Source organism: Emiliania huxleyi (assembly GCF_000372725.1).
Source record: "Emiliania huxleyi CCMP1516 unplaced genomic scaffold EMIHUscaffold_91, whole genome shotgun sequence".
Taxonomy (NCBI): Eukaryota; Haptophyta; order Isochrysidales; family Noelaerhabdaceae; genus Emiliania; species Emiliania huxleyi.
The window spans coordinates 267170-288321 of NW_005195220.1; the positions used below are offsets into that span (position 1 = coordinate 267170).

A 21152-nucleotide genomic window follows, 5' to 3' on the forward strand; every position below is an offset into this window, starting at 1 on the left:
TGTCACGCGGAGTGACGGTGGCGGTACTAGGTACCTCGGCCCGGGCGATGTCTGCACCTCGTCCCACCTCGCGATGCTGGACCCTGTCTCGGTCGAGCCTGCCCCGCCCCCACCCCCCCCCACCCCCCCCCACCCCCTCCCCGTCGACATCTGCTTCACAGCTGCCAGCTGCGAACAGGTCGAGCCTGCCGACCTGCTGCCGTTCGAGATCGAGGCGTTTGGGCACGCGGGGCGTAACTTCCGGCTGCGGGCGCCCGAGGCGGGCGAGGCGGCGCCAGCCAAGGCGGAGGCCGAGGCGGAGGGCGCGTTGGAGGTGGCGGCGGAGGCGGAGGCGGAGGGCGCGGGAGAGGCGGAGGCGGAGGAGGAGGCGGCGGAGGCGGCGGGTGCGACAGAGGCTGCTGCCAGGCGGCTTGGAGGGGTGCCGCGCCACCGCTGGCTCTACTTCCCTTCGATGCGGGCCGACAACGAGCTGCTGCTGCTCTACGCGTACGACTCGGTCCTCGCGCCGCCCGGAGGCGTCTCACCCCCCGCCGGTCCCGGTGCTGGTCCCGGTGCGGACGGCGCTTGCTCGGGAGCGGCGCGGCGAGAGGCGCCTCTCTAGGCGGGAACAGTCCAACCTCGGCTGCATCTCGGCTGCAGCTCGGCCGCACCTCGGCCGAATAGGCGCCTTTTGGGCACCTGCCCGTCGCCACCGTCGTCCACTCCGCCTTCCCCGACCCAGCAGCAGGCCCGGCGGCGGCGGGTGAGAATGAACGCCTCGACATGTGTTCCGTTTCGAGGCCGTTTGTTTCTGTTGTAGGCGCGGCGGGCGAGAGAGAGAGTATTGACACGCGGCTGCTGCTTGTCTGGGATTAGAGGGTGAGGTAGGGAGCCTTCCCTAGTACGTAGGTCCGCCCCGTTTTGCCATATGCGCGTTGCACGGGGAGAGAGTGCGCCAGCGCCGGAGTGACTCTCGTGACGTTGCGCAATGGCGCGTGAGCGAGAGAGAGGCGCGATCCAGATGTACAGTTGAGTGTGAGTCGAGGGAGTCAAACACAAGTGTATGCGCGTGTGGTCTCCCCAAGTGGGCCACACCTCACGGTGGCTCACACGCACAAGCATACAATGTACAAGTTGGGCATACTTAGAATATTTAGACCTGCACTTCATACGGCTCTAAAGCACGCCGGGGCAGTTTTTTGGAGACACCGACGCCAGGAACGAGCTGTGTAACTCATCGCTGGGGAGCGAGATCCATCTCACTTCTCAATCCGTTCTCAAAGCCCTAACGACGGCCTGAGAGCTTATGGCTGGATGACCAGCTGCCGCCTCCGTCGTCGTCGTCGTGGCCAGACAATCCCGTATTTTGGTCCAGCGTCCAGATGCCGCGGGCGGCGCTGATGACTTCGTCGGAATATGGGAAGAATTGGGGCAACGAGAGGACCTGAGCTGTGGCCTGAGAGGCAATGCATTGATAGTGAGAGGTGAGGGTGGGTCTTAACGCACGCTGGACGTCGCGCGGGAGGAGTGTGCATAAACGCATGTGCGTGCGCACCCACTCAATCGCTTGCATTCCGGTGTCAAACGGGCTGCCTTCCTTCTCGTTGACCGGCTGCGCAGCGATGGCGGCCGGCGACATGGTCCTGCTGCCGTGTGCCACAAAGAGAGCCGCAGCGCCTGAGGGCGGGGAGGGGAGGGGGAGGAAGCCGCTTTCGTGCACGTATCCGGCGGTGCTGTGGATGGGGCGGCTTGGTTCACCGAGAATGGCAGTCACCAGCAGTGACCTCTTGACAGCACGGCGGCGGCCAGCCGTGTTGCCAGTGGCCTGCAGCACCACGTCGGCGGGTGTGATCATGGCGATCTAGCGCTCGTGCCTTTCGCGAGCAAAACCAAAAGTTCGAAACATTTTACGGCGATTATTTTGCATTCTTTCGAGGAATCCACTCCGTGCCGGCGGCCCCGTCGGTGGCGGCGCCGATCGGATCGCGTCGCGCCGGCGGGGGTGGTGACCGAGCGGGCAATGGCTCCGCTGGCCGGCGCGGGGTCAGCGCCAGCGGGGAACAGGTAAGTAAGGCGGCATCGACGCTGAACGGTCACGAAACCCACCCACCACACTGAAAGACCACCGGCCAGTTGACGACACACTCCCAGACGCCCTAGCCCGCCGATGAAGCCGGGTAGTATGTATGGAGGAATGGTAATGACCTTTCCGGATTGGTTGAACCCCGGCATCGACGGCGGGAAGAGGGAGGATCCCCGCCCCTATCCCTCAGTTTAATCCCCGAGAGGAGAGGCAGAGCCTCTGGCGCGGTGAGACCACCCGTGAGCTCTCAAGGCCGACCCCCCCTCTTCAGTTCAGATCACGAGCGGCAGCGGCGCGCGCGCGCACACACAAAGACGCTGCCCCCTCACACCCCGCACCGCACATCACACACCCGCCCCTCGTGGCCGTTCTTCAGTCTGCGGCCAGGGCGCCCTGTACCGGGCCGACCTGCGGCCGTCGCTACGTGCGGCGGGGCCCAACGCGGGGCAGCGCGCCGACGACGTCGAATGCGCCGCCGTGGCATCGCGGCGCCGACGACCAGGCTCAGAGGACGACCCCGGGTAAGCGTTCCCGTGCCTCGACATTGCCGCTGGTAGGCGCGCCGCGCCAAACCAGGCCCTCCCTCCCTCTCTCAGCATCACATCTCACATTCACTTCCAGGGCTGCGTGGCGCTGCTGCCTCACCCACGTGCACACTTGGACCTGTGGAATGAATTGAGAGCCGCGCCCCGAGGGAGTTGGTCGTAGGGGCAAGGCGGTGGCGTCCGTTGCGATATTTTTTCAACCCGTACCACCACTTTCTTTTTGAGCTAGCCTTCGACGTTATGAAACAACCACATCGCTGTCGGGGCCGAGATTCTTACTCGGGACCACAGAGCGCACAGACATCCCGCACACCCACCTCGCGCGTCGCAACGCGATCTCGGGCGATCTCGGGCGATCTCGGGCGATCTCGTGCGATCTCGGCTGCGGCGGTTTCTTTTTGTGGTGGAGTAGTGTGTTAGGCTAGTGTGCGAGTCTCGAATTCTTTTTGTGCGTCCTCGCGGGAGTCGCTTAGGCGGCTCCCGTGGTGTACCTACCTGTGTTAGTGCCAGTGCGCGCCAGTCCCGTGCCTAGTGTCGTGCGAGGGAGTTTCGTTGTAAAATTCTTTCCGTGGTGTACCTGTGTTAGTGCCAGTGCGCGCCAGTCCCGTAGGTAGGTAGGTAGAAAGCCCAGTGATCAACGTCGTAAAATTCTTTTAGTTCGCACCTGTGTCGAGCCTGTAAAAGAAAGAAAGAAAACAGACACGCCAAACGAGGGATGGGACGAGGACAGGGTCCCCACCTGCACGAGCAGGATTTTGGAAGAACGATCAGGGGGACAGGTGGGCTCTCCTGCTCCTGACAAGGGACACGACAGGCTCGCAGCGCGGTGCGCGGTGGACTCCCACATCCACTGGCGGTCTCATCTCAGTCTAGCGACCTGCCTCCAGCTTGTCGCTGGCAGTCTCTCCTGCCACAGGCACACTGACACAGGGGTGGCAGGGGCGGCGGCATGAGTCTCCCACATACTATGCGGGCCTCACTAGAGGTGCGGCCTGTGCGTGTCCTCGCCCTTGAGGGGGGAGGGGAAGGGGCTGTGTGTCTGTGCATGTGTGTGTGTGTGTGTGTGTGTGTGTGTGTGTGTGTGTGTGTGTGTGCGCGCGCGTGTGCGTGTGCGTGTGCGAGCCGCCCTGAACGCCACGAGCGCGCCGCGAGCGCCGTAGCGCCGGCGAGCGCCGTCGGCAGCGCGCGACCGCCACCCAAAAGCGGAGGTACATCAGGAGCCGCAGCCGGCCTGCGTTATCAGCCCCGCAGCCGCGGTGGCGCGACCGGACCGCGGTCGCTCCAGGCGCCTTTTGGCCCCGGTTCGAATCGCGGTTGGCGCGCGCCCTCGCGGAGCGACGCGTGGCGCGCGACGCGCGCGCGTGCGCGTGCGCGCCTGTAAAAAGAAAGAAAGAAAACGGACAACCCAAGGGAGGGATGGGAGGACGGCACGCCGCCACCACACAGGGATTTTAAGGAGAGGGGTGTGGTGCACTAGCCGTCGCCCACCCTTGGGCGTCCGCCTCTTCCTATCTCTCTTCGCAGTCTCTCTCCGATTCTCGCTGCGACCTTCGCGCCTGTGTGCTGTGAGAGAGCAGGTTTAAATTCTTTTTGTGATGTGCGGCATGGTCTCGAATGGTCGGGCGAGCGAGCCAAGCAGCGACGGCCGGGCAGGGGCGGGCGGCGCTTCCTCGGGCGCGGCAGCGGCAGCTGTGGACGCGCCGCTGCTCGGCCAGCGCGTCGTGCTCGGCGGGCTCTCTTCCCGTCCCGAGCTTATCGGGCAGCGGGGCGTGGCGGAGAGCTTCGAGGGCGGGCGGTACGCTGTGGCGCTCGAGGGCGGCGGCGAGAGCGTGCGGGTGCGGCCGGGCAATCTGTCGCCGGCGGTGTCGAGCAGTGCCGCGGCAGCCCCCGATTCGGTCGTGGCAGCAGCTGAGCGAGGCGAGGAGAAGGCGGTGCTGACGTGGCTCGAGGGCGGCGGGCGGCCCGACGCGACGTACGAGAGAGGCGAGGTGAGCGGCCTCACGCTGCTGATGGGCGCCACCAACAACGGCCAAGAGCGGGTGGTCGAGCTGCTGCTGCGGCACGGCGCATCGGTCAACCTGCAGAACAGCATCAGCGGCACCGCGCTGATGATCGCCGCCAGCCAAAGCCGCGAGCGGGTGGTCGAGCTGCTGCTGCAGCACGGCGCGGAGGTCGACCTGCTGAACAGCAACGGCTACACCGCGCTGATGCACGCCGCCATCGACGGCCACGAGCGGGTGGTCGAGCTGCTGATACGGCACAGCGCTAAGGTCGACCTGCAAGACAGCGACGGCATCACCGCGCTGATGTTCGCCGCCGGCAACGGCAACGAGCGGGTGGTCGACTTGCTGATCCGGCACGGCGCGGAGATCAACCTGAAGGACAGCAAAGGCGGCACCGCGCTGATGCACGCCGCCTTCTTCAACCAACCCGCCGTCGTGCTCCGCTTGCTTCGGGCGGGCGCAGACGCGGCGGCGCGCGCTGAGAACGGCAAGACGGCGCTACAGTGGGCCAAGGAGAAGGGCCACGCCGAGTGCGTCGAGATCTTGGCTGAGGCGGAGGCGGCTGCAGACGGCCGGGCAGCGGCGGAAGGCGCTTCCTCGGGCGCCGCAGCGGCAGCTATGGACACACCGCTGCTCGGCAAGCGAGTCGTGCTCGGCGGCCTCTCTTCCCGCCCCGAGCTGAACGGGCAGCGGGGCGTGGCGGAGAGCTTCGAGGGCGGGCGGTACGCTGTGGCGCTCGAGGGCGGCGGCGAGAGCGTGCGGGTGCGGCCGGGTAATCTGTCGCCGGCTGCGGCGAAGCGGGCGCCGAGCGGTGGCGTGGCAGTCTCCGATGCGGTCTGGGCAGCGGCTGGGCGAGGCGACGAGGCGGAGGTGCTGGCGTGGCTTGACAGTGGCGGGCGGGCCGACGCGGCGTACGAGCAAGGCGGCGTGAGCGGCGTCACGCTGCTGATGCGCGCCGCCAACAACGGTCAAGAGCGGGTGGTCGAGCTGCTGCTGCGGCACGGCGCGGAGATCAAGCTGCAGGACAGCGTCGGCTGGACCGCGCTGATGCACGCCGCCAGCAACGGCCGCGAGCGGGTGGTCGAGCTACTGCTGCGGCGCGGCGCGGAGGTCGACCTGCTGAACAGCGACGGCTTCACCGCGCTGATGCTCGCCGCCAACTGCGGCCACAAGCGGATGGTCGAGTTGCTGCTGCGGCACGGCGCTGAGGTCAACCTGCAGAACAGCAACGGCGTCACTGCGCTGATAGCCGCCGTCAGCAACGGCCACGAGCGGGTGGTCGACCTGCTGATACGGCGCGGCGCTGAGGTCATCCTGCAGAACAGCGTCGGTGCCACCGCGCTGATGACCGCCGCCATCTTCGACCACCCCGCCGTCATGCGGCGCTTGCTGCGGGCGGGCGCAGACGCTGCAGTGCGCGCTCGGGACGGCAAGACGGCGCTGCAGATGGCCAAGGAGAAGGGCCACGCCGAGTGCGTAAAGGTCTTGGCTGAGGCGGAGGCGGCGGCTGAGAAGGTGGCGAAGAAGGCGGCGTGGGTTGCGGGGTCGGAGGCGAGGGAGGCGGAGAGAGCGGTGGCAGAGGCGGAGGCGGCGCGGCATGCCGAGGCGCTGCTGGCGGAGGAGGAGGCGGAGAAAGAGGAGCGCGCCAATGAGAGCAAGAAGGGCAAGAAGAAGAAGAAGAAGAAGAGCGGCGGCGGCGAGGCAGACAACGCGGCGCCTGGCCCCAGCGCCACCGCCGATTTGCCGCCAACCCCACCGCCAGCCCCATCTCCTCCGCCCGCCGACGCAGCCGCCATCGCTGCGGCGGACGAGGCGCTGCAGCAGGCCGTGGCCGCTGGCTCGTACGAGGGCGTAGCCAGCGCGCTGGAGGCGTGCAGCGGCGTCGCGAGCCCGGCCGTGCTGGCGGCGGCGAAGCGTGCGCGCGACAAGCTCAAGGAGGCGCGGAGGCGGGACAGCCAGCGGCTGCGCAAGGCGCATGGCGCGGCGATGGGCGCGCTCAAGTCGCTCGACACAGCGGACAGCCCCTCCGCGCTCCGAGCAGGCATCGCTGCCGCCAAGGCGCACGTGGGCGTGCTGCCTGCTTTGGCCGAGGAGGTGAGCGCGGCAGAGTCGAAGCTGGAAACTCTGTCTGTCGCCGAGCCGGCCGCGGCGGAAGAGGCGGCTGTTGCTCGGCCCGTCGAGATAGCCCTGTCGGACCTCACCGCGGCTACCGACGGGTTTGCAGAGGGCAAGCTGATTGGCAGCGGCGGCTTCAGCCACGTCTACGAGGCGTCGGCCGACCTCCACCTCTCCCTCGCCGCGCCGCCGCAGCTGCGCCACTTGCCGCTCGTCGTGAAGCGGGCAAAGTCGGGGCAGTCGGGCGGCTTGTCACGGGCGGAGCTCGAGGTGAAGCTTCTCAAGGCGGTGAGTCACCCGCACCTGCTGCCGCTGCTCGGCTACTGCCTCTCGCCCGACGGCGTCTGCCTCCTCTCGCCACTGATGCGCGGCGGCTCGCTCGAGGCGCGGCTGCGTATCTCGGATCCCGACCGCGCGGCGCAGCTCCGGCGGCTGGGCATGGAAGAGCCGCCGAGGCCGCTGACGTGGCGGCAGCGCGTTCGCATTGCTTGCGAGGCGACCGAGGCGCTCGTCTACCTCCACTCGAAGGGCATCGTGCACCGCGACGTCAAGCCGGACAACATCCTGCTCGACGAGAAGCTGACCGCCGTCCTCGCCGACACGGGCTTCGCCAAGGACCAGCGTCCCGACGCGTCTGTCCGCTGCCGCTCGACCGCCCTTTACATGTCCACTGGCTACCTCTGCCCCTCCATCTCCAAGGGGGGCGAGTACTCACCAAAGACGGACGGCTACGCCATCGGGATCACCCTCCTCGTCTGCCTCACCAACCGGTCCGAGGTGCAGCTCACCGACCGGTGCGAGGACGAGTTCGAGGAGGACTGGACCGACATCGACGCGGCGAAGCTCTCGGACGTGGCTGCGGGCTGGCCAGTCGACGCGGCGCGCGCAGTAAAGGACCTCGCGAAGGCGGGAGACGGGCACAGGAGCCTCTGCCACGACAGCCTGCGCAAGCGGCCCACACTGCCCGAGGCGCTCACGACGCTGCGGGCGCTGCTCTCTGGCGCGCAGGGCGGGGCGGGGGTGGAGGAGGCTGCGCCGGCACCTGGAGACGAGGCCGCTGCGTTAGCCGCCCGCACCACCGGCTACGAGCCTTCGCCGCTCTCGGTGCAGGTGCGCGGCATGCGCACGGGCGGCGACGCGCAGGCGCGCATCCAGGGCAACATGCTGCTCGCCTTCAACACGCTGATGCCGCGCCTCGACGCCGTCTACGCCTCGCGCTCTGCGGCGGCGCCCGACGGCTTCGAGGAGCGCATCAACTTTTGGCACCGCGAGTGCGGCTTGCCGACCGAGCTGCGGAGCCAGCTGCACTCGCTGCGCATCTGGGCGAACGCGGCGAGGCACCACGACGCGGCGAGGTGGCGGAGGGACGGGCCGCGCAGCGAGGGGGAGGCGTCGCGGCTCGTGGCGGCGGTGACGGAGGCGATCGGGGCGCTCGAGGGGTAAAAATATTTGCGTGTCCGAAGTACCCATGTGTCCCAAACCGCGCTATCTTATCTTGGGTCATGAAGCTCACTCTGGCTCATACCACGGCTCTTATGGCCTCATACGCTCATACACACGTCTTTCTCACTCTCACACACCGCCGGCACGCACTCCCACTTCACACATGTCAAGCACAGCCCCATCAGAGCAAAGCCCTGCTCAGAACAGGCAAGGAGCACCACTTGGTGACCCAGGTAGCCTCTGGCTTGCCACTGCATTGACTCGGCTCCTCCCAATGCGTGTCGTGCACCACCCCACGACAGCACACCGACGGCAAGCTTTGACGTCTGTCTGTTGGACCTGCTGCTGTGGCCACAGCCGCCCCTCACAAGCAGCTTGCATCACGGCTCGACACTGGGCCCGCTCATATCGGTCGTGGCGGCGTGTGTGAAGGATGCGCGCAGCGCGGCCGAGCCGCTGGCTGGCACCGCCGCTTGAACGTCCGAGATGGCCGCAGCACAGGCCACGCGTCGCGCCGCCGGCCAAACCCAGCCGGTTGGCGGTCGAGTCGGTCGAGCTGGTGGGGCCGGCGAAGAGGTTTGGGTCATATATGGCCAGGGCATCCTATACGGATAGGACAGCAAGCGACACGCCACACACACGCGCGCGCTGACGACGACACGCACACCAATTCACACAAGCCAGGCTCGCGAGACGCAGCTCACACAGCTGGTCAACGACGCACACACCCACGAACCACACTTGGTCGAGACCACCTGTCGTACATCACACGCCACCCCGTGGCAAACCCTCGAGTCGCGGCCGCGCTACATGCGCGACGCGTTACCGGCCGCAACCTTGGGGCAACCGAGCGCCTTGGTTGGGCAGTCCCACCTACTCTCGGGTCACCTCGGGTCACCTCGGGCAATCTCGGGCGATCTCGGGAGCGATCTCGACCCCATTTCCAGGGCGATCGCGCCCGGCACAGCAGCGCGCAGCCCAGCATCCGGACGAGCCACGAGGGAAGGGGTGGCAAGCGGTCCCTCCGCCGAGCGTGCAGCGCGCCTCGTGCCGGGGGATGAGAGGTGGGCGGAGAGGGGCGGAGGGCGGCGGAGGGGGGCGGAGAGGGGCGGAGAGGGGCAGAGGTGAGCCGAGGTGAGCCGAGGTGAGCGGAGAGGCACGCGCAGGAGAGGGGCGGAGAGGTGGGGGGGGGGGGGGGGGGAGGGGAAAGGAGCCCAAAGCGAGCAAGCAGCGCGCCTCGTGCCGGGGTCTTGCGGCGTGGGGGGTGTGCCTTGCATTGTCGGGGGCACAATCGCACATCCGCGCCGCGCGGAGCAAGTCCCGCGCTGAGTCAATCCGGAAGAAGCCGCCGCCCTCGCTGTCGGCGGGCGACGGCGCCACCACCTGAACCCCGGGTAGGCTCGGGACAATCTCGTGTCATCTCGGGTCGCATCTCGCGTGACCTCGGGCGATCTCACGCCACCTCGCTGCGGTAGAGCGTGCCGTAGGCTGTGAGTAGCGCGCGCGCGTAGCTCACCGCCGCCGCATGGGTCAGACGCGAGCCTAACGAACCCGCGGAATCCTCGTCACTCACTAGTGAATTGAGCACCGTCGAGACGGCAGGTGCGCGCGTGCGAACGCGGCCGCCGCCCGCCCCAAGCGGCGCCGCTGCGTGCCGTCGGAACGCAGCGCGCGGAGCAGCGGCACCTATTCACACCTCGGAAGTGTGAATGGTCGAAGAGAGGATAGAAGAAAGGGAGGGGGAGGGGGAAAAGGGAATGTGGGGTGGTGGTGCTGGGGAGGGGGTGGGTGGGGGGGGGCGCCAGCTGCTGCCGCACGCTGCGCACGGCCGTCTCTCCGCCGCCGGTGCCGAACCCTCCCGGCAAGGTGAGGTAGTGCACGCCTGTTCACAGCCAGGAGCTGTGAAGAGACGCTCTGCGCTGCACGCCGCACCGCTTGTTTGCAGAAGTGGGTCCCGCCTGTTCACAGCAGCGGGTGTGAAGAGGCGCCGTTCACACAGCAAGCGGTCATTACCTGCCAGAGTGCTCGCCGGACTTCAGCAGCGGCTCGAAGAACTCGTGGGACTGGTGTTGGACCTAGTATAATAAAAAGAATGAAAACAAGAATACGACGATGACGAAGAAGCTTAGCTCGTGCGACTAGTGCGTGACCTACGTGCGGAATACGCCAGCCTCGGGGCGGGAAGACGGTCTTGTGTCTTCAGAGCCCCGCGTGAGTACGAGCGAAGCAATGAACACAGCTGAACACAGCGGGAGACGGTCGAATGACTTGGAATGCAAGAGTACGGCTTCAGACTCTAGGGTGCTGGACGTGCACAACGGCGGAGCCGCACGCCAGCAGCTGGCGCAGCCGGTTCGAGTAGCCAAACCCCGGCACCGACAGCAATACCTAACCGCGGACCGACAACCCGCGTTTGCCTTGCTCCTTCTCTCGTGGCTGCCGAGCCCCGACAGCAAGACCTGGAAGCGGCACGCATAGTCGGGCGGCAGCTGGGCGCTGAAGTTGCCCCAGCCTACGGCGTGCGAGCCACCAATCAGCAGCCGGCACGTGTGAACGCTGGGCGCTGGCGTTGCCCCAGCCGACGCCGAGCCGCGCGTAGCTCCGCTTGGCGCGCTCCACGTCATGCGGGTTGACAAAGCCGCTCCTGAAGGGACAGTTCCGGGAAGGCTCGGAAGGGGAGGCTCGGCGTCGTGCGGGCTCTGACTGCCGCCAGGTAGTGAGGTGTAGAAGAGCAGTTCGATCCGTGAGTGGGCGCCCGGCGCTAGGGGAAAGACGTGAGCGCGGCCACGAGCGCCGCTCCTGCCGAAGCCGACGTCGAGGACGTGCAACAACTCCCCGTGCGTGCGGTTGAGGGGCAGCAGCGACTGGCGGCTGATGCCCGTCGAGCAGGCGCCGCCAAAGTACGCGCGCGCGTCCCTCTGCTCCCACCCCCATGCGGCGGCGGCGCGCTCGAAGCGCGGCTGCATCTGGCACCACGGCGGCGAGTGGTACGACCTGCGTGTTGAACGCGCCGAGGTCAGGGCGGGGAGGCGGCTGTCTAGGAAGTGTCTAGGAAGCGTCTAGGAAGCGTCTAGGAAGCGTCTAGAAAGTGTCTAGGAAGTGTCTAGGAAGCGTCTAGGAAGCGTCTAGGAAGCGTCTAGGAAGTGTCTAGGAAGTGTCTAGGAAGCGTCTAGGAAGTGTCTAGGAAGCGTCTAGGAAGTGTCTAGGAAGTGTCTAGGAAGTGTCTAGGAAGCGTCTAGGAAGCGTCTAGGAAGTGTCTAGGAAGTGTCTAGGAAGCGTCTAGGAAGTGTCTAGGAAGTGTCTAGGAAGTGCTGAACACACCGAGGTCAGGGCGGGAGGACGGTCTTGTGCAGAGTATGAGAGGGGTGCGATTACAGCGAACACAGATGAATGCGGTCGAGCAGCTCAACACGCGGCCTCTCGAGCGCTGGCTGGGAGACAAGAGTGCGTGTTTCCGCCTCTAGGGCCTTCCGCCCCACCCACGAGTACTCGGGCAGCGGCAGCGCCGTCGAGCCTGCGGGGGGTGAAGAGACCCGCATAAGGGCGGAGCACTTCAAGGGACTCGTGCACCAGCATCGGGAAGGCGGCATTGCGCCGAGTCTTCCGTTTCACCGCGTGGAGGCGAGGGAGGCGAAGAAGGCAGTGAATACGGCCGACTGCGGCCGAATGCGGTTGAGTGCGTGTCCTCTCGAGCGATGGTTAGGAGACGAGAACTCGTCTTCCGCTTCTAGACTCCGTGCTGCCAGGTGCGGGGAGATACGGGGGGAGATATGGGGAGATCTTCCGCTTCTAGGCCGTCGAGCCGAGGGCGCTCGCCCGAGCGTGCACAAAGACTGGCAGCCGCGGGCAGTTGGCCGCCGGGCGGGTGCGCCGTCGGCCATGCAGCGTGGCGCTCGTGTTGGGCGCGTGGCAGCGGCGGCGCGAGTGCAGGACGGTCGGGTCAGAGTCGGCCGCCGCAAAGACGAGCTCGGAGTCTGGGAGAGGCTCGCCGAGGGCGCTCGCCTGTCAGGGTCAGGGGCAGGGGCAGGGTTAGGGTCAGGGTCAGGGTCAGGGTTAGGGTGGGTCAAGGTCAGGGTTGGGGTTAGGGTTAGGGCTCGCCAAGCCCTCGCCTGCTGGGCCGCGAGGAGGAGGATGCGCAGCACGCTCGCTCGCTCCTTCCAGTGCTCGTAAAAGTGGATCGGCCGCACCCACAGGCTACCGTTGACGACCCTCGCACGCCACGAGCCCGCCGCCGTGAACTGCGACGCGTTGGCCGCCCACGCCTCCGCGTAGTCGACGTCGCTACGCGAGACGCCGCCCGCATAGCTCGACAGGTAGCTGTCGACGAGCGGCTGCCAGTTGGCCGTCGGCGGCTGCGCTGGCCGTCTGTGGCCACGCATGTATCGGCCGCAGTGCTCGCTGCTCGAGCCGCTATGCACACCGGAGCAGCGCTTGCGCTCCGTGTGTGGCTGCCACGAGCTCACGGCTGCAGTTAGAAGCATGCTGTGCGTGACGGGCTACACGCGGGGTGGATCCCTCCCTGGAGGCGCCAGTTCGTGCTCGCGATACCAGGGTGGCCGACCCATGCGCTGCGCGCAGCGCACCGCGCAAAAAGAATTCGCCCACTCGGTGGGGCCAACTCAAGGTGTGTGGCAGCCAGCTGGCTGTGTGTCTTGTGAGCTTGTTTGTGTCTGTGTGTTGCTCGTGCGTGTCGTCATCATCTGTCCCGGGTCCACCCATACCGCGTTGGTGTCCAGTCCGAGCCTGACTGTTGTTCATCTTTCTACATACATACATACAGTGCGAGGTTCTCGTCTGTCCGTGGGCCCGGGAGCGATGCGTCATGTATGTGTAAAATAAGGTTTGTTTCATAACACTCCCTTTGTTCTCTTCTCATAAAATCGGAACACAAACAGGGTCGGCCCATGGGGGGACTTCGTGAACTGAAGCGACCCAACGATTTTATGAGTGGCAGCAAAGGGAGTGGTTTCATAACATCGAAGCTTACGTAAAAAAAGAAGTTTGACTGCATCGTCACGTCTGCTTCACGCCCCTTCCCACATACACACACAACAAGAGAGACAGATGTATGTATGTATGTAGGAAGGTGAAGAACAGTCAGGCTCGGACTGGACACCGAGACAGAAAGAAAGAAAGAAAACACACAACCCAAGGGAGGGATGGGAGAACGAGACAGAGCACAATTCAGAAAGAAATAATGATCATTGGCATTCAGCAATCTCGCGTCGGAAGCTTTCCGGGGCGTCAATGTTTGGAAGCGCGAGATTATCGAGTCTTCGCGGACGCACGCAGCCATGGCTTCGCCGGGCGTGCCAGCGTTCGCGCCGGCCGAGGCGCTGCCCGGCGGCTGCCCCTTTGAGCAGCCAGTAGCCTCCGCGGAGCGGTTCGCCACGGCACACCCTGCCTCTCAGCGCTCGCCACCCTGCCTCTGCGGCTCTGCTGCCGCTAAACACGAGCCGCGGGGTTCACGGCGCCTTCGAGGGCGGGCGGGCCGGTGCTCCTCCGGATCGCTCCTCTGCGGCTCGAAGCGGCGCAGCGAGTGCCCGCTCCCGCCCCTGCGTCCGACCAGTGCAGGGGTGGTGCCCGCAGCTGCGGCGCTCGCTGTGACTGGGCGCGGAGGCCCAGGCGGAGGTGGAGGCCCAATCGACGCGAACGGCGGCCCGTTTCTCAAGCGGTCGCGCCGCTCGTACGATCTTGTTGGGCTTGAGCGGGAGGCGGTGGCGAAGACAATGGATGCGGCGGCCTCCGCGCTGGAGGCGGTGGCGGTGACGCAGCAGGAGGCAGCCGGATTTGAGGCAGCAACCTGGATTTGAGGTGGGGAGCCCGCACCTCGCTTTGGAGTCGACATGAACGGGAGGCGATGCCAAAGAGAAGCGGGAGACGCCGAGGGAAGGCATCCTCTCTCCCGCATTGAGGCTGGGTTGGTGTGCGTGGAGTATCCTTGCTCCTGTACGCCATGGCCTCTCCACTGGCGTGGCTGGAGCCCTGAGCATGATTGATACCGTGAGAGATTGGGAGCGGAGCGCGAGATGCCGCGATTCTGTCCGATGTTTCGCGTCGTGTGTGAGTACAGCTTCCCCCCGTCGCGTCAAGGCTGTTTCGTCTCGCGGAGGGGGTGAAGAGCGGGCGCTCTCCTACTCTAACCCGTAACCGCGCCGCAGTCTGCGCTGGAATTCGGCTTAGTTGGCGTTACATTTCGCCCGAGCCATCGAGCCGCGTGGGGGCGCTGGGGCTGACGCGTGACCGGGTGACGCCGCGGCGCACCGGGGTGGACCGAGAGCTATTGTCGAGCACCTTGTGACGGTGCCCTGGCAAAATCGTCCCGATTTCGATGCGCGATTTAGCTAAGTCCCGAGCCGTTTACGCATGAGCGGGCCCCCTCACCAGCCTAGGGCTCGCGCTTCTGGCCCGAGGTGTCGCCGCTGCCTCCCGCGCCCTCCGGCGCCTGCTGCTACTGCCGGTCGGCCGGTCGGGTCCGCGCGACGGCTCCATCCTCGAGACGTAGCGGTCGCTGAGCGCTTTCTCGACCGCTACGTCTTCCAGTGCACCCACCCACCGCGACCCTCGAACCTGCGCTGCGCGGCGCAGTTGCTGCCGAGCGAGACGCCCCCGCCCGCGCAGGGGCGGCATCACCAGACGCTACCGCATGGCCGAGCAGCGAGCAGTGTGTGCCGCAGTGCCCGTCCGGGCCCTCTTGCAGCTGCCTCTATTGGGCGTAAACCGCGGATATAAGGGTCTATACGGAGGTGGGTGGCCTCTTAGAGGTATGGGAGCCGCTGGCACCGCGCTGGGCGCCGCGGATGCACGTACGAACGAACATTATGAAATCGGGACGATTTTGACCCAAAAATCACAAGGTGGGGCTTTTTTTTCGACACACTGCTCACACTGGCCACAACACATATGCTGGGTCAGACATCTGTGCGTGTGTGTGAGTGTGTGTGTGTATGTGTGTGTGGGGGGGGGGGGGGGGGGGCTCTCGCGGCGCCGGACGACTGGCGGGAACGGCGATGGCCATCGGCGATGGCCGAGAGATGCGCGGGAAAAACGCGCGCGCTGGGGTTGACCGTTTGTGTTTCTATATACCGACAATTACTACGTTTGGGACAAGCGGTTCGGCTACACGGTGGCTCCACAGTCGGCTCGCGCTCCGGCGGTGTGACCAATGCAGAAACGGCCAAAACGCACCGTCCACTCGACCGTGCGCACTTGCCGGACACTAGCGTGATCGCGCTGCCCGCCGCCTCACTGCATGCTGTGTAAGAGCGCTCTCGCTCACATTGCCATCAGCTTGGTGACCTTGGCCTTGAGATCGGCGACTTCTGCGTCCGTGAGCTTGCGGCCGTAGACCTCCTCCTTCGTCTTCACGCTGTTGGCGACGAGCTCATCAAAGCTGAGCGCGGCCGCGGAGCTCGAAGCGCGGGCCGCGGGCGCAGCCTTGGCTGGCGCAACCTTTGTCGCGGCAGCCACGGCGGGCGCTGGCGAGTCGTCGTCGATGATGGCCTCGACGATCTGAGCGGCGACCGGCTTGACAGCGCTCTCGCGCTCCTTGTAGCCGCCTGAAATGAGCTACAAGGAACGCGTTAATGAGCGCTCAGAGCTACCAAGGCGCGCTCTATACAAGGAGCGCCAAAGCCGTCGGGCATACAGTTGCAAGCGCAGGCACCTTTGGGCTTGCAGGTGCTCTCCGCCTTCAGGCCTTCGACAGGACCCTTATCCCACGGGTTTGAGACCGCAAAGACGGGCTGCACGAGCGCGATGGAGCCGAGGAGCGAGACAGCGACTGCGTCGCGCCGCGAGTGCGATGTCGCGACCGGACCGGCCCTACTGCCGATCGGCTCGACTTTGAGCGCGAGCAAGAGCGGCAGCAAAGTGGCGAGCATTTCCAGCGGATGAGTGTCGTCAAAAAAGAAACGCGCTGGGGGGCCCTAACTCGGTGAGAGAGAGAGAGAGAGAGAGAATTCTTGATACGAAACCACGACGACACACACCAGTCGACTCGCATCGGTTGCCTCCATGAACGGCGGAGCTATTCTCGCGTCCACACCACACCTGGCTCCAACGTGGACACGCCCATAGCTGGGGACACTACTAGGTCACGCATGGCATCAGAAGTTTTATCTCTGGGCCCCGAAAGGCATCTCTAGCAGCGTCGTTACGCATGCGCCCTCCCCTCCTGGGCGCATACGCCTCACGTCTCGCCAGAGCATAAGCCCTTGGCGTGTGACGAGACGAGTTCTTCGCCATCGCAGCGAGCAGCAAGCCACTCGCCGCAGCAGCCGGAGGCATCGCCGCAGCACTGTCTGTGCCGCAGTCCCACACCCGTCGACGAAGCTCCCCCCGCGGAAGACCGCGCGTAGCGACGCCTTGACGATCGAGATGAGCGCGCTTGAAGCTCGCCCACCTACTGCCCCTGAGAGTTGGTTACCGAGTGGGATCAGCTCCCCCCCTTGGGATCGAAGCCGCCACACCTCGCACCCAGCATCCCAGGCGGGATCAGAGAGAGACTCCGCACCGGACACCGCCCGGGCACAGACCCCCTACCCGTCGGACTACGCCTGGACCCCTCACAGAGCAGCCCACGCACAAGGGAGGAGGGGCGCTGACCACGGGCGACTACGAGTCGAAGGTTCGAGGACGACTACTCGCCGCCTGGGTCGTTTGGGGCGGGCGCGGCTCCGTCGAGGACCGGGCGCGCCCCTTACCCGGCGCGGCGTAGGTCCCACTCTGACGTATAGAGGGGAGGCACGGACAACGGCCCAATCCATCAATTCCACTCATCTTCCGGTGCTTGGCCCCGTGCAACAGCGGTCCGGCAGGCTGCCCCCAAGGCCCCCCGGGCCGCTGCGGGTTTGGGAGTTATGCTTAGGCACAGCTTCGGCGATGGCAGCCCCTCTCTGGGGTGTTGCATAGGCGGGGAGTCTCCCCCGCTGGTCTCCTCCTTCCCATTTTTTCTTTTCTTTTGAGAGCAGGACGCCGGGTTTGTCTTGTATGTGCATGTCGGGCCTGGGTGTGTGTGAGGGGCAGAGGGGCGGGAGCGTGCGGGGCAGAGGCCCAACGTCGGGCGGCTTGTCGGGGTCCGGAGCATTCGAGGGGGGAACGAGGAGGGGGGAATGGGCGGTCGGCGTCGGAGTAGCAGGCTGCAGGGCGTACGGGGTAGCCGTCACTTTCCTGCCTCACAAGGGCGGGGCTGTCCCGGAAAGTGAGAGACGCCGGGCAGCGTGGCGCATTACTGAACCCTCCCATACGTGCTTGTGCTTCCTCCTTTGCTGTCCCATCTCCTCATCTCTTTCCCGCCTGGGCGGGGCGGTGGGCGGGCGCGCGGTGCGGCGTGGCGTGTGAGTGTGTGCGACTGCAACGAAGGACCGCTCGCAAGGGACCATTGGGTTTGTACTATTAACAACGAAGGCGCTCTCAAAAAAGAAAATTCCGCGCCGTACACGCGCAGGCGCTGCGCTTACTTTCCCGAGCGGTCATGAAATAAAGAAATCCAAAATTCGGTTTGCTGTGTCAGCTCCGGCAATGTCGAAGCTCGCGCTTTGCACGCTGGTTTCCGGCCTCGGATTTGCTTCAGCCTTCTCCCCAGGTTCGGTCTGTGCTGGGCCGCAGATCGTCACAACCTCGGCCAAGGCCCTCGCTGAAGTGCAGACATGTTCTTGCGAGATCGCGTACACGGAGCACTCGCTCAAAGAGAAGGTCTGCGAACTCGGGTACGTGTGCTGCGGCGACAGCTACGAGGTGGACGTTTCGTACAGCACCGCGATCGAAGTCGTCGCGATCGAGAAGTCGATCGACTCGGAGTATGTTCCTCAGGACGTCATGGACGCGGCGACGGCATCTGGTGCGTCCGGCTGCAAGAGCTACCAATACGAGCTGAAGAACGCGAAGTACGAGTTCGACGACTGCGACGGCGGCATTGACTACGCCGTGGTGTAACTGCTCACCACGGCGGGCGCGCGGCGGCCGCATAAATTTTACTCTCAGAACGTCCGACCGGCCGCCTTCACGACCCCTGCTCGCTGGCTGCTCAAGCGCCCCGCCACACCTCGACCTTCTTGGGCAGCAGCTGGTTCGACAAGTCATCTCCGTGGCCTAGGCAGCCGTCCTTGCCCTGGCCCCAGCTCCAGACGGCGCCGTCGGCGGTGAGGGCGATGCTGTGGCAGCTTCCAGCCGACACAGCGACGACGCGCTGATCCATGAAGGCCTCGATCTTCTTCGGCAGCAGCTGGTTCGACAAGTCATCTCCGTGGCCGCGCATGCCGTAGCCTCCCCAGCCCCAGCTCCAGACGGCGCCGTCGGCGGTGATCGCGAGGCTGTGGTTGCTTGCTGCCGACACAGCGACGACGCGCCGCCCTGCAAAGGCCTCGACATTCTTTGGCAGCAGTTGCTCCTGCTGGTCGCCGTGGCCCAACCGGCCTTGCCCTCCCCAGCCCCAGCTCCAGACGGAGCCGTCGGCGGTGACGGCGAGGCTGTGCCCGAATCCAGCCGACACAGCGACGACGCGCCGCCCAGCAAAGGCCTCGATCTTCTTGGGTAGCAGCTGGTTCTGCGCGTCGCCGTGGCCCAACCGGCCATCGCCTCCAAGGCCCCAGCTCCAGACAACGCCGTCGGCGGTGATGGCGAGGCTGTGGTTGGCCCCTGCCGACACACCGACGACGCGCCGCCCAGCGAAGGCCTCGATCTTCTTGGGCAGCAGCTGGTGCTGCGTGTCGCCGTGGCCCAGTTGGCTAGAGAGTCCCATGCCCCAGCTCCAGACAGCGCCATCGGCGGTGATGGCGAGGCTTTGGTTGTCTCCCGCGGACACGGCGACGACGCGCTGGCCAGCAAAGGCCTCGACCTTCTTCGGCTGCCACTGGTGTCGGTCGTTGCCGTGGCCCAGGCGGCCAGAGCTTCCATAGCCCCAGCTCCAGACGCCATCGGCGGTCAAGGCGAGGTTGTGGCAATATCCAACTGACACGCTCACGGCACGCTCGTCGCCCAGCGAAGAGGAGAGGCGCGTCGGCGGGTATGGCGTCATCACACGCGTCACACCCTCACCGTGGCCGAGTAACCCTGGGCTGAACCACGGCGCAGAGCCGCACGACGAGAGCCGCCCCTCGCCGTCGATGAAGACGCTGTGCATATTGCCTGCCGCCGCCCTCACCGGCGGGTTGGACTCGTGCAGCAACGCCGCATAGCACAGCCACCGCACGGCGCAGCTCTCGCCCTTGGGCTGCGCTGGCAGCTCGAAGCCGCGCTCTTGCGCCCACAAGCGGATGCCCTGCTCCGCGAGCGAGTGGAAGAGCAGCGAGACGGCCGCGACGCGAGCGATGTCGACGGGGCTGTCGCAGCGAGAGAGGGCGCGCTCGAGGAGCTCCCTGGGGAGGTCGAGGAGCCGGGCGGGCGGCGGCGTGGCTGGCGAGGGAGCGGCGGAGGAGGCGGCGGTGGCGAGGCGGCGCGAGCGGCGGCGCGGCGGGGTGGACATCGCGAGGAAAAGAAAAAATCTCAAGCAAAATAACAGGCGCCCGTGTCGCAGAGCTGCTGCAGCTGCTCCACACTTCACTCGCCGACACCCTTCTGGTTGCGGAGCGCCTCAATGTCGCGCGAATCAACATAGCCGTCGCTCAGACTGCTCGGCAAGATCGTGCCGAGCGATTGCGACGGATTTCCGGAGGTCAATATCGGCGCCACCGACCGTGAAATGTCCCGATCCACAGCCCTCATGCACCAGGTGCATGGATTCCGTCATAATATGTAGGCCTTCTCTCCCAAGGTTTTGAGCAATCTCCCAAGGTTTTGAGCAATAAGCCGCATCCAAAGGAGGCGCTTCTTGGCACTTCCCACACACGTACCACGTGTCACGTATACGGATTATGGATCTCCGCCGGTGCGCCGCGGCCCGCGGGGGGGCGGGGCGTCTTCGACGTATCACGTATCCGCATTACGCATACGCCTTTTTCACCGCAAGCTTTTCTAGGGGCCCATAGGGGTCACGCGGAGGGAGGCGCTGTTAGCGGCGGAGGAGGCGAAGGCGGCCGCGCGGGCGGCGGAGAAGGCGGCGCGGGCAGCGGAGGGGGGGAAGGGCGGCGGCAGCGGGCGGCAGTCCCGCGAGGCACGCCGGCGGAAGGGTTCGTCTTCGCGGGGCGGGGTGCGCACTGCGCGCCGCGAGGATGAGGAGCCTGAGCCAGGGGAGGGTTGGGAAGGGGGGGTGAGGCCGGAGGAGTATGACGGCCTCTTCGACGGCCCATAAGGGGCCGTTGTCTGCTGTGCCTTTTGTGGTGCTAGTTCGTGCCAGTCTGCTGTGAGAGGGGCTTGTATTCGTAGAAATCGGCCGGGGACGCGAGCCGCCGGACTGTGAGGCGAGTATTTGCAACCGGGAGCTCGCTGCCGCCCCTACAACGCCGCGGCCGCCCTCCCAATGCGTCGAGAGTCGACTCTCGACTCTGCTGAGAGAATTCATCCCACCATCGGCACCGTATTCGCCCACAGGCAGCACGCCATGATATTCATATACTGGTCTAGTGCACACATCAGCTCAGCGTGACCAATATCTCCAGCCTCCTTCATCACTTGGCTGCTGCTGGTGTGGAGCCAACACTTGAAAGTGTGAAGTGAGTGTCGGCGTGTCGGAACTCGGTGGGAGCATCCGTCCTTATTGACGTTCACACTCGCTCGGAAAAGTGAAATTTCGTTTCACATGAAATGTGAAGTGACAGTGAAAGTGAAATCGATTCGCTGTTTCGTTGTGAAAGCTCACGAACCCTGCGTGCACACGTGGGGTGAGCAGCCTGCCCCTCCCTCCCGACTAACAAATTGTTGCCATCAACAGAGTCAGGTAAGGTAAGGTAAGGTAAACTTCTCCACACACACGAGGTGGTGGGGCAAGGGGGGGCAACCCTCGCGTCTCCACGTCTGACGACAGGAGCCCCACGGCATTCAAAGTGCAAGGCCCGGTGCGCGTGGGTGAGCGGTGTGTGTGTGTGTGTGTGTGTGTGTGTGTGTGTG

At 65.5% G+C, this 21152-nt stretch overlaps 3 protein-coding genes across 3 annotated transcripts; 1 reads left to right on the top strand and 2 right to left on the bottom strand.

Moving 5' to 3' along the window:
* Window positions 1-6596: 6596 nt before the first annotated feature.
* On the top strand, window positions 6597-7514 carry EMIHUDRAFT_69010 (hypothetical protein; the record flags this gene model as incomplete). Its single annotated transcript, XM_005757365.1, has 1 exon — window positions 6597-7514. A coding segment is annotated over one exon (918 nt), but the record flags the coding sequence as incomplete, so codon positions are not given.
* A 1460-nt stretch (window positions 7515-8974) lies between these two features.
* On the bottom strand, window positions 8975-12547 carry EMIHUDRAFT_220462 (hypothetical protein; the record flags this gene model as incomplete). The annotated part of the gene is made up of 9 exons (XM_005757366.1): window positions 8975-9041; window positions 9466-9551; window positions 9631-9815; window positions 10101-10126; window positions 10203-10243; window positions 10479-10556; window positions 10628-10680; window positions 10957-11134; window positions 12311-12547. The coding sequence occupies 9 exons, from the start codon at window positions 12545-12547 to the stop codon at window positions 8975-8977; spliced, it is 951 nt and encodes a 316-aa protein (XP_005757423.1).
* Window positions 12548-15229: 2682 nt separating this feature from the next.
* Window positions 15230-16054, bottom strand: EMIHUDRAFT_466106 (hypothetical protein; the record flags this gene model as incomplete). Its single annotated transcript, XM_005757367.1, has 2 exons — window positions 15230-15727; window positions 15799-16054. The coding sequence occupies 2 exons, from the start codon at window positions 16049-16051 to the stop codon at window positions 15444-15446; spliced, it is 537 nt and encodes a 178-aa protein (XP_005757424.1). The 3' UTR covers window positions 15230-15443.
* Window positions 16055-21152: the final 5098 nt, after the last annotated feature.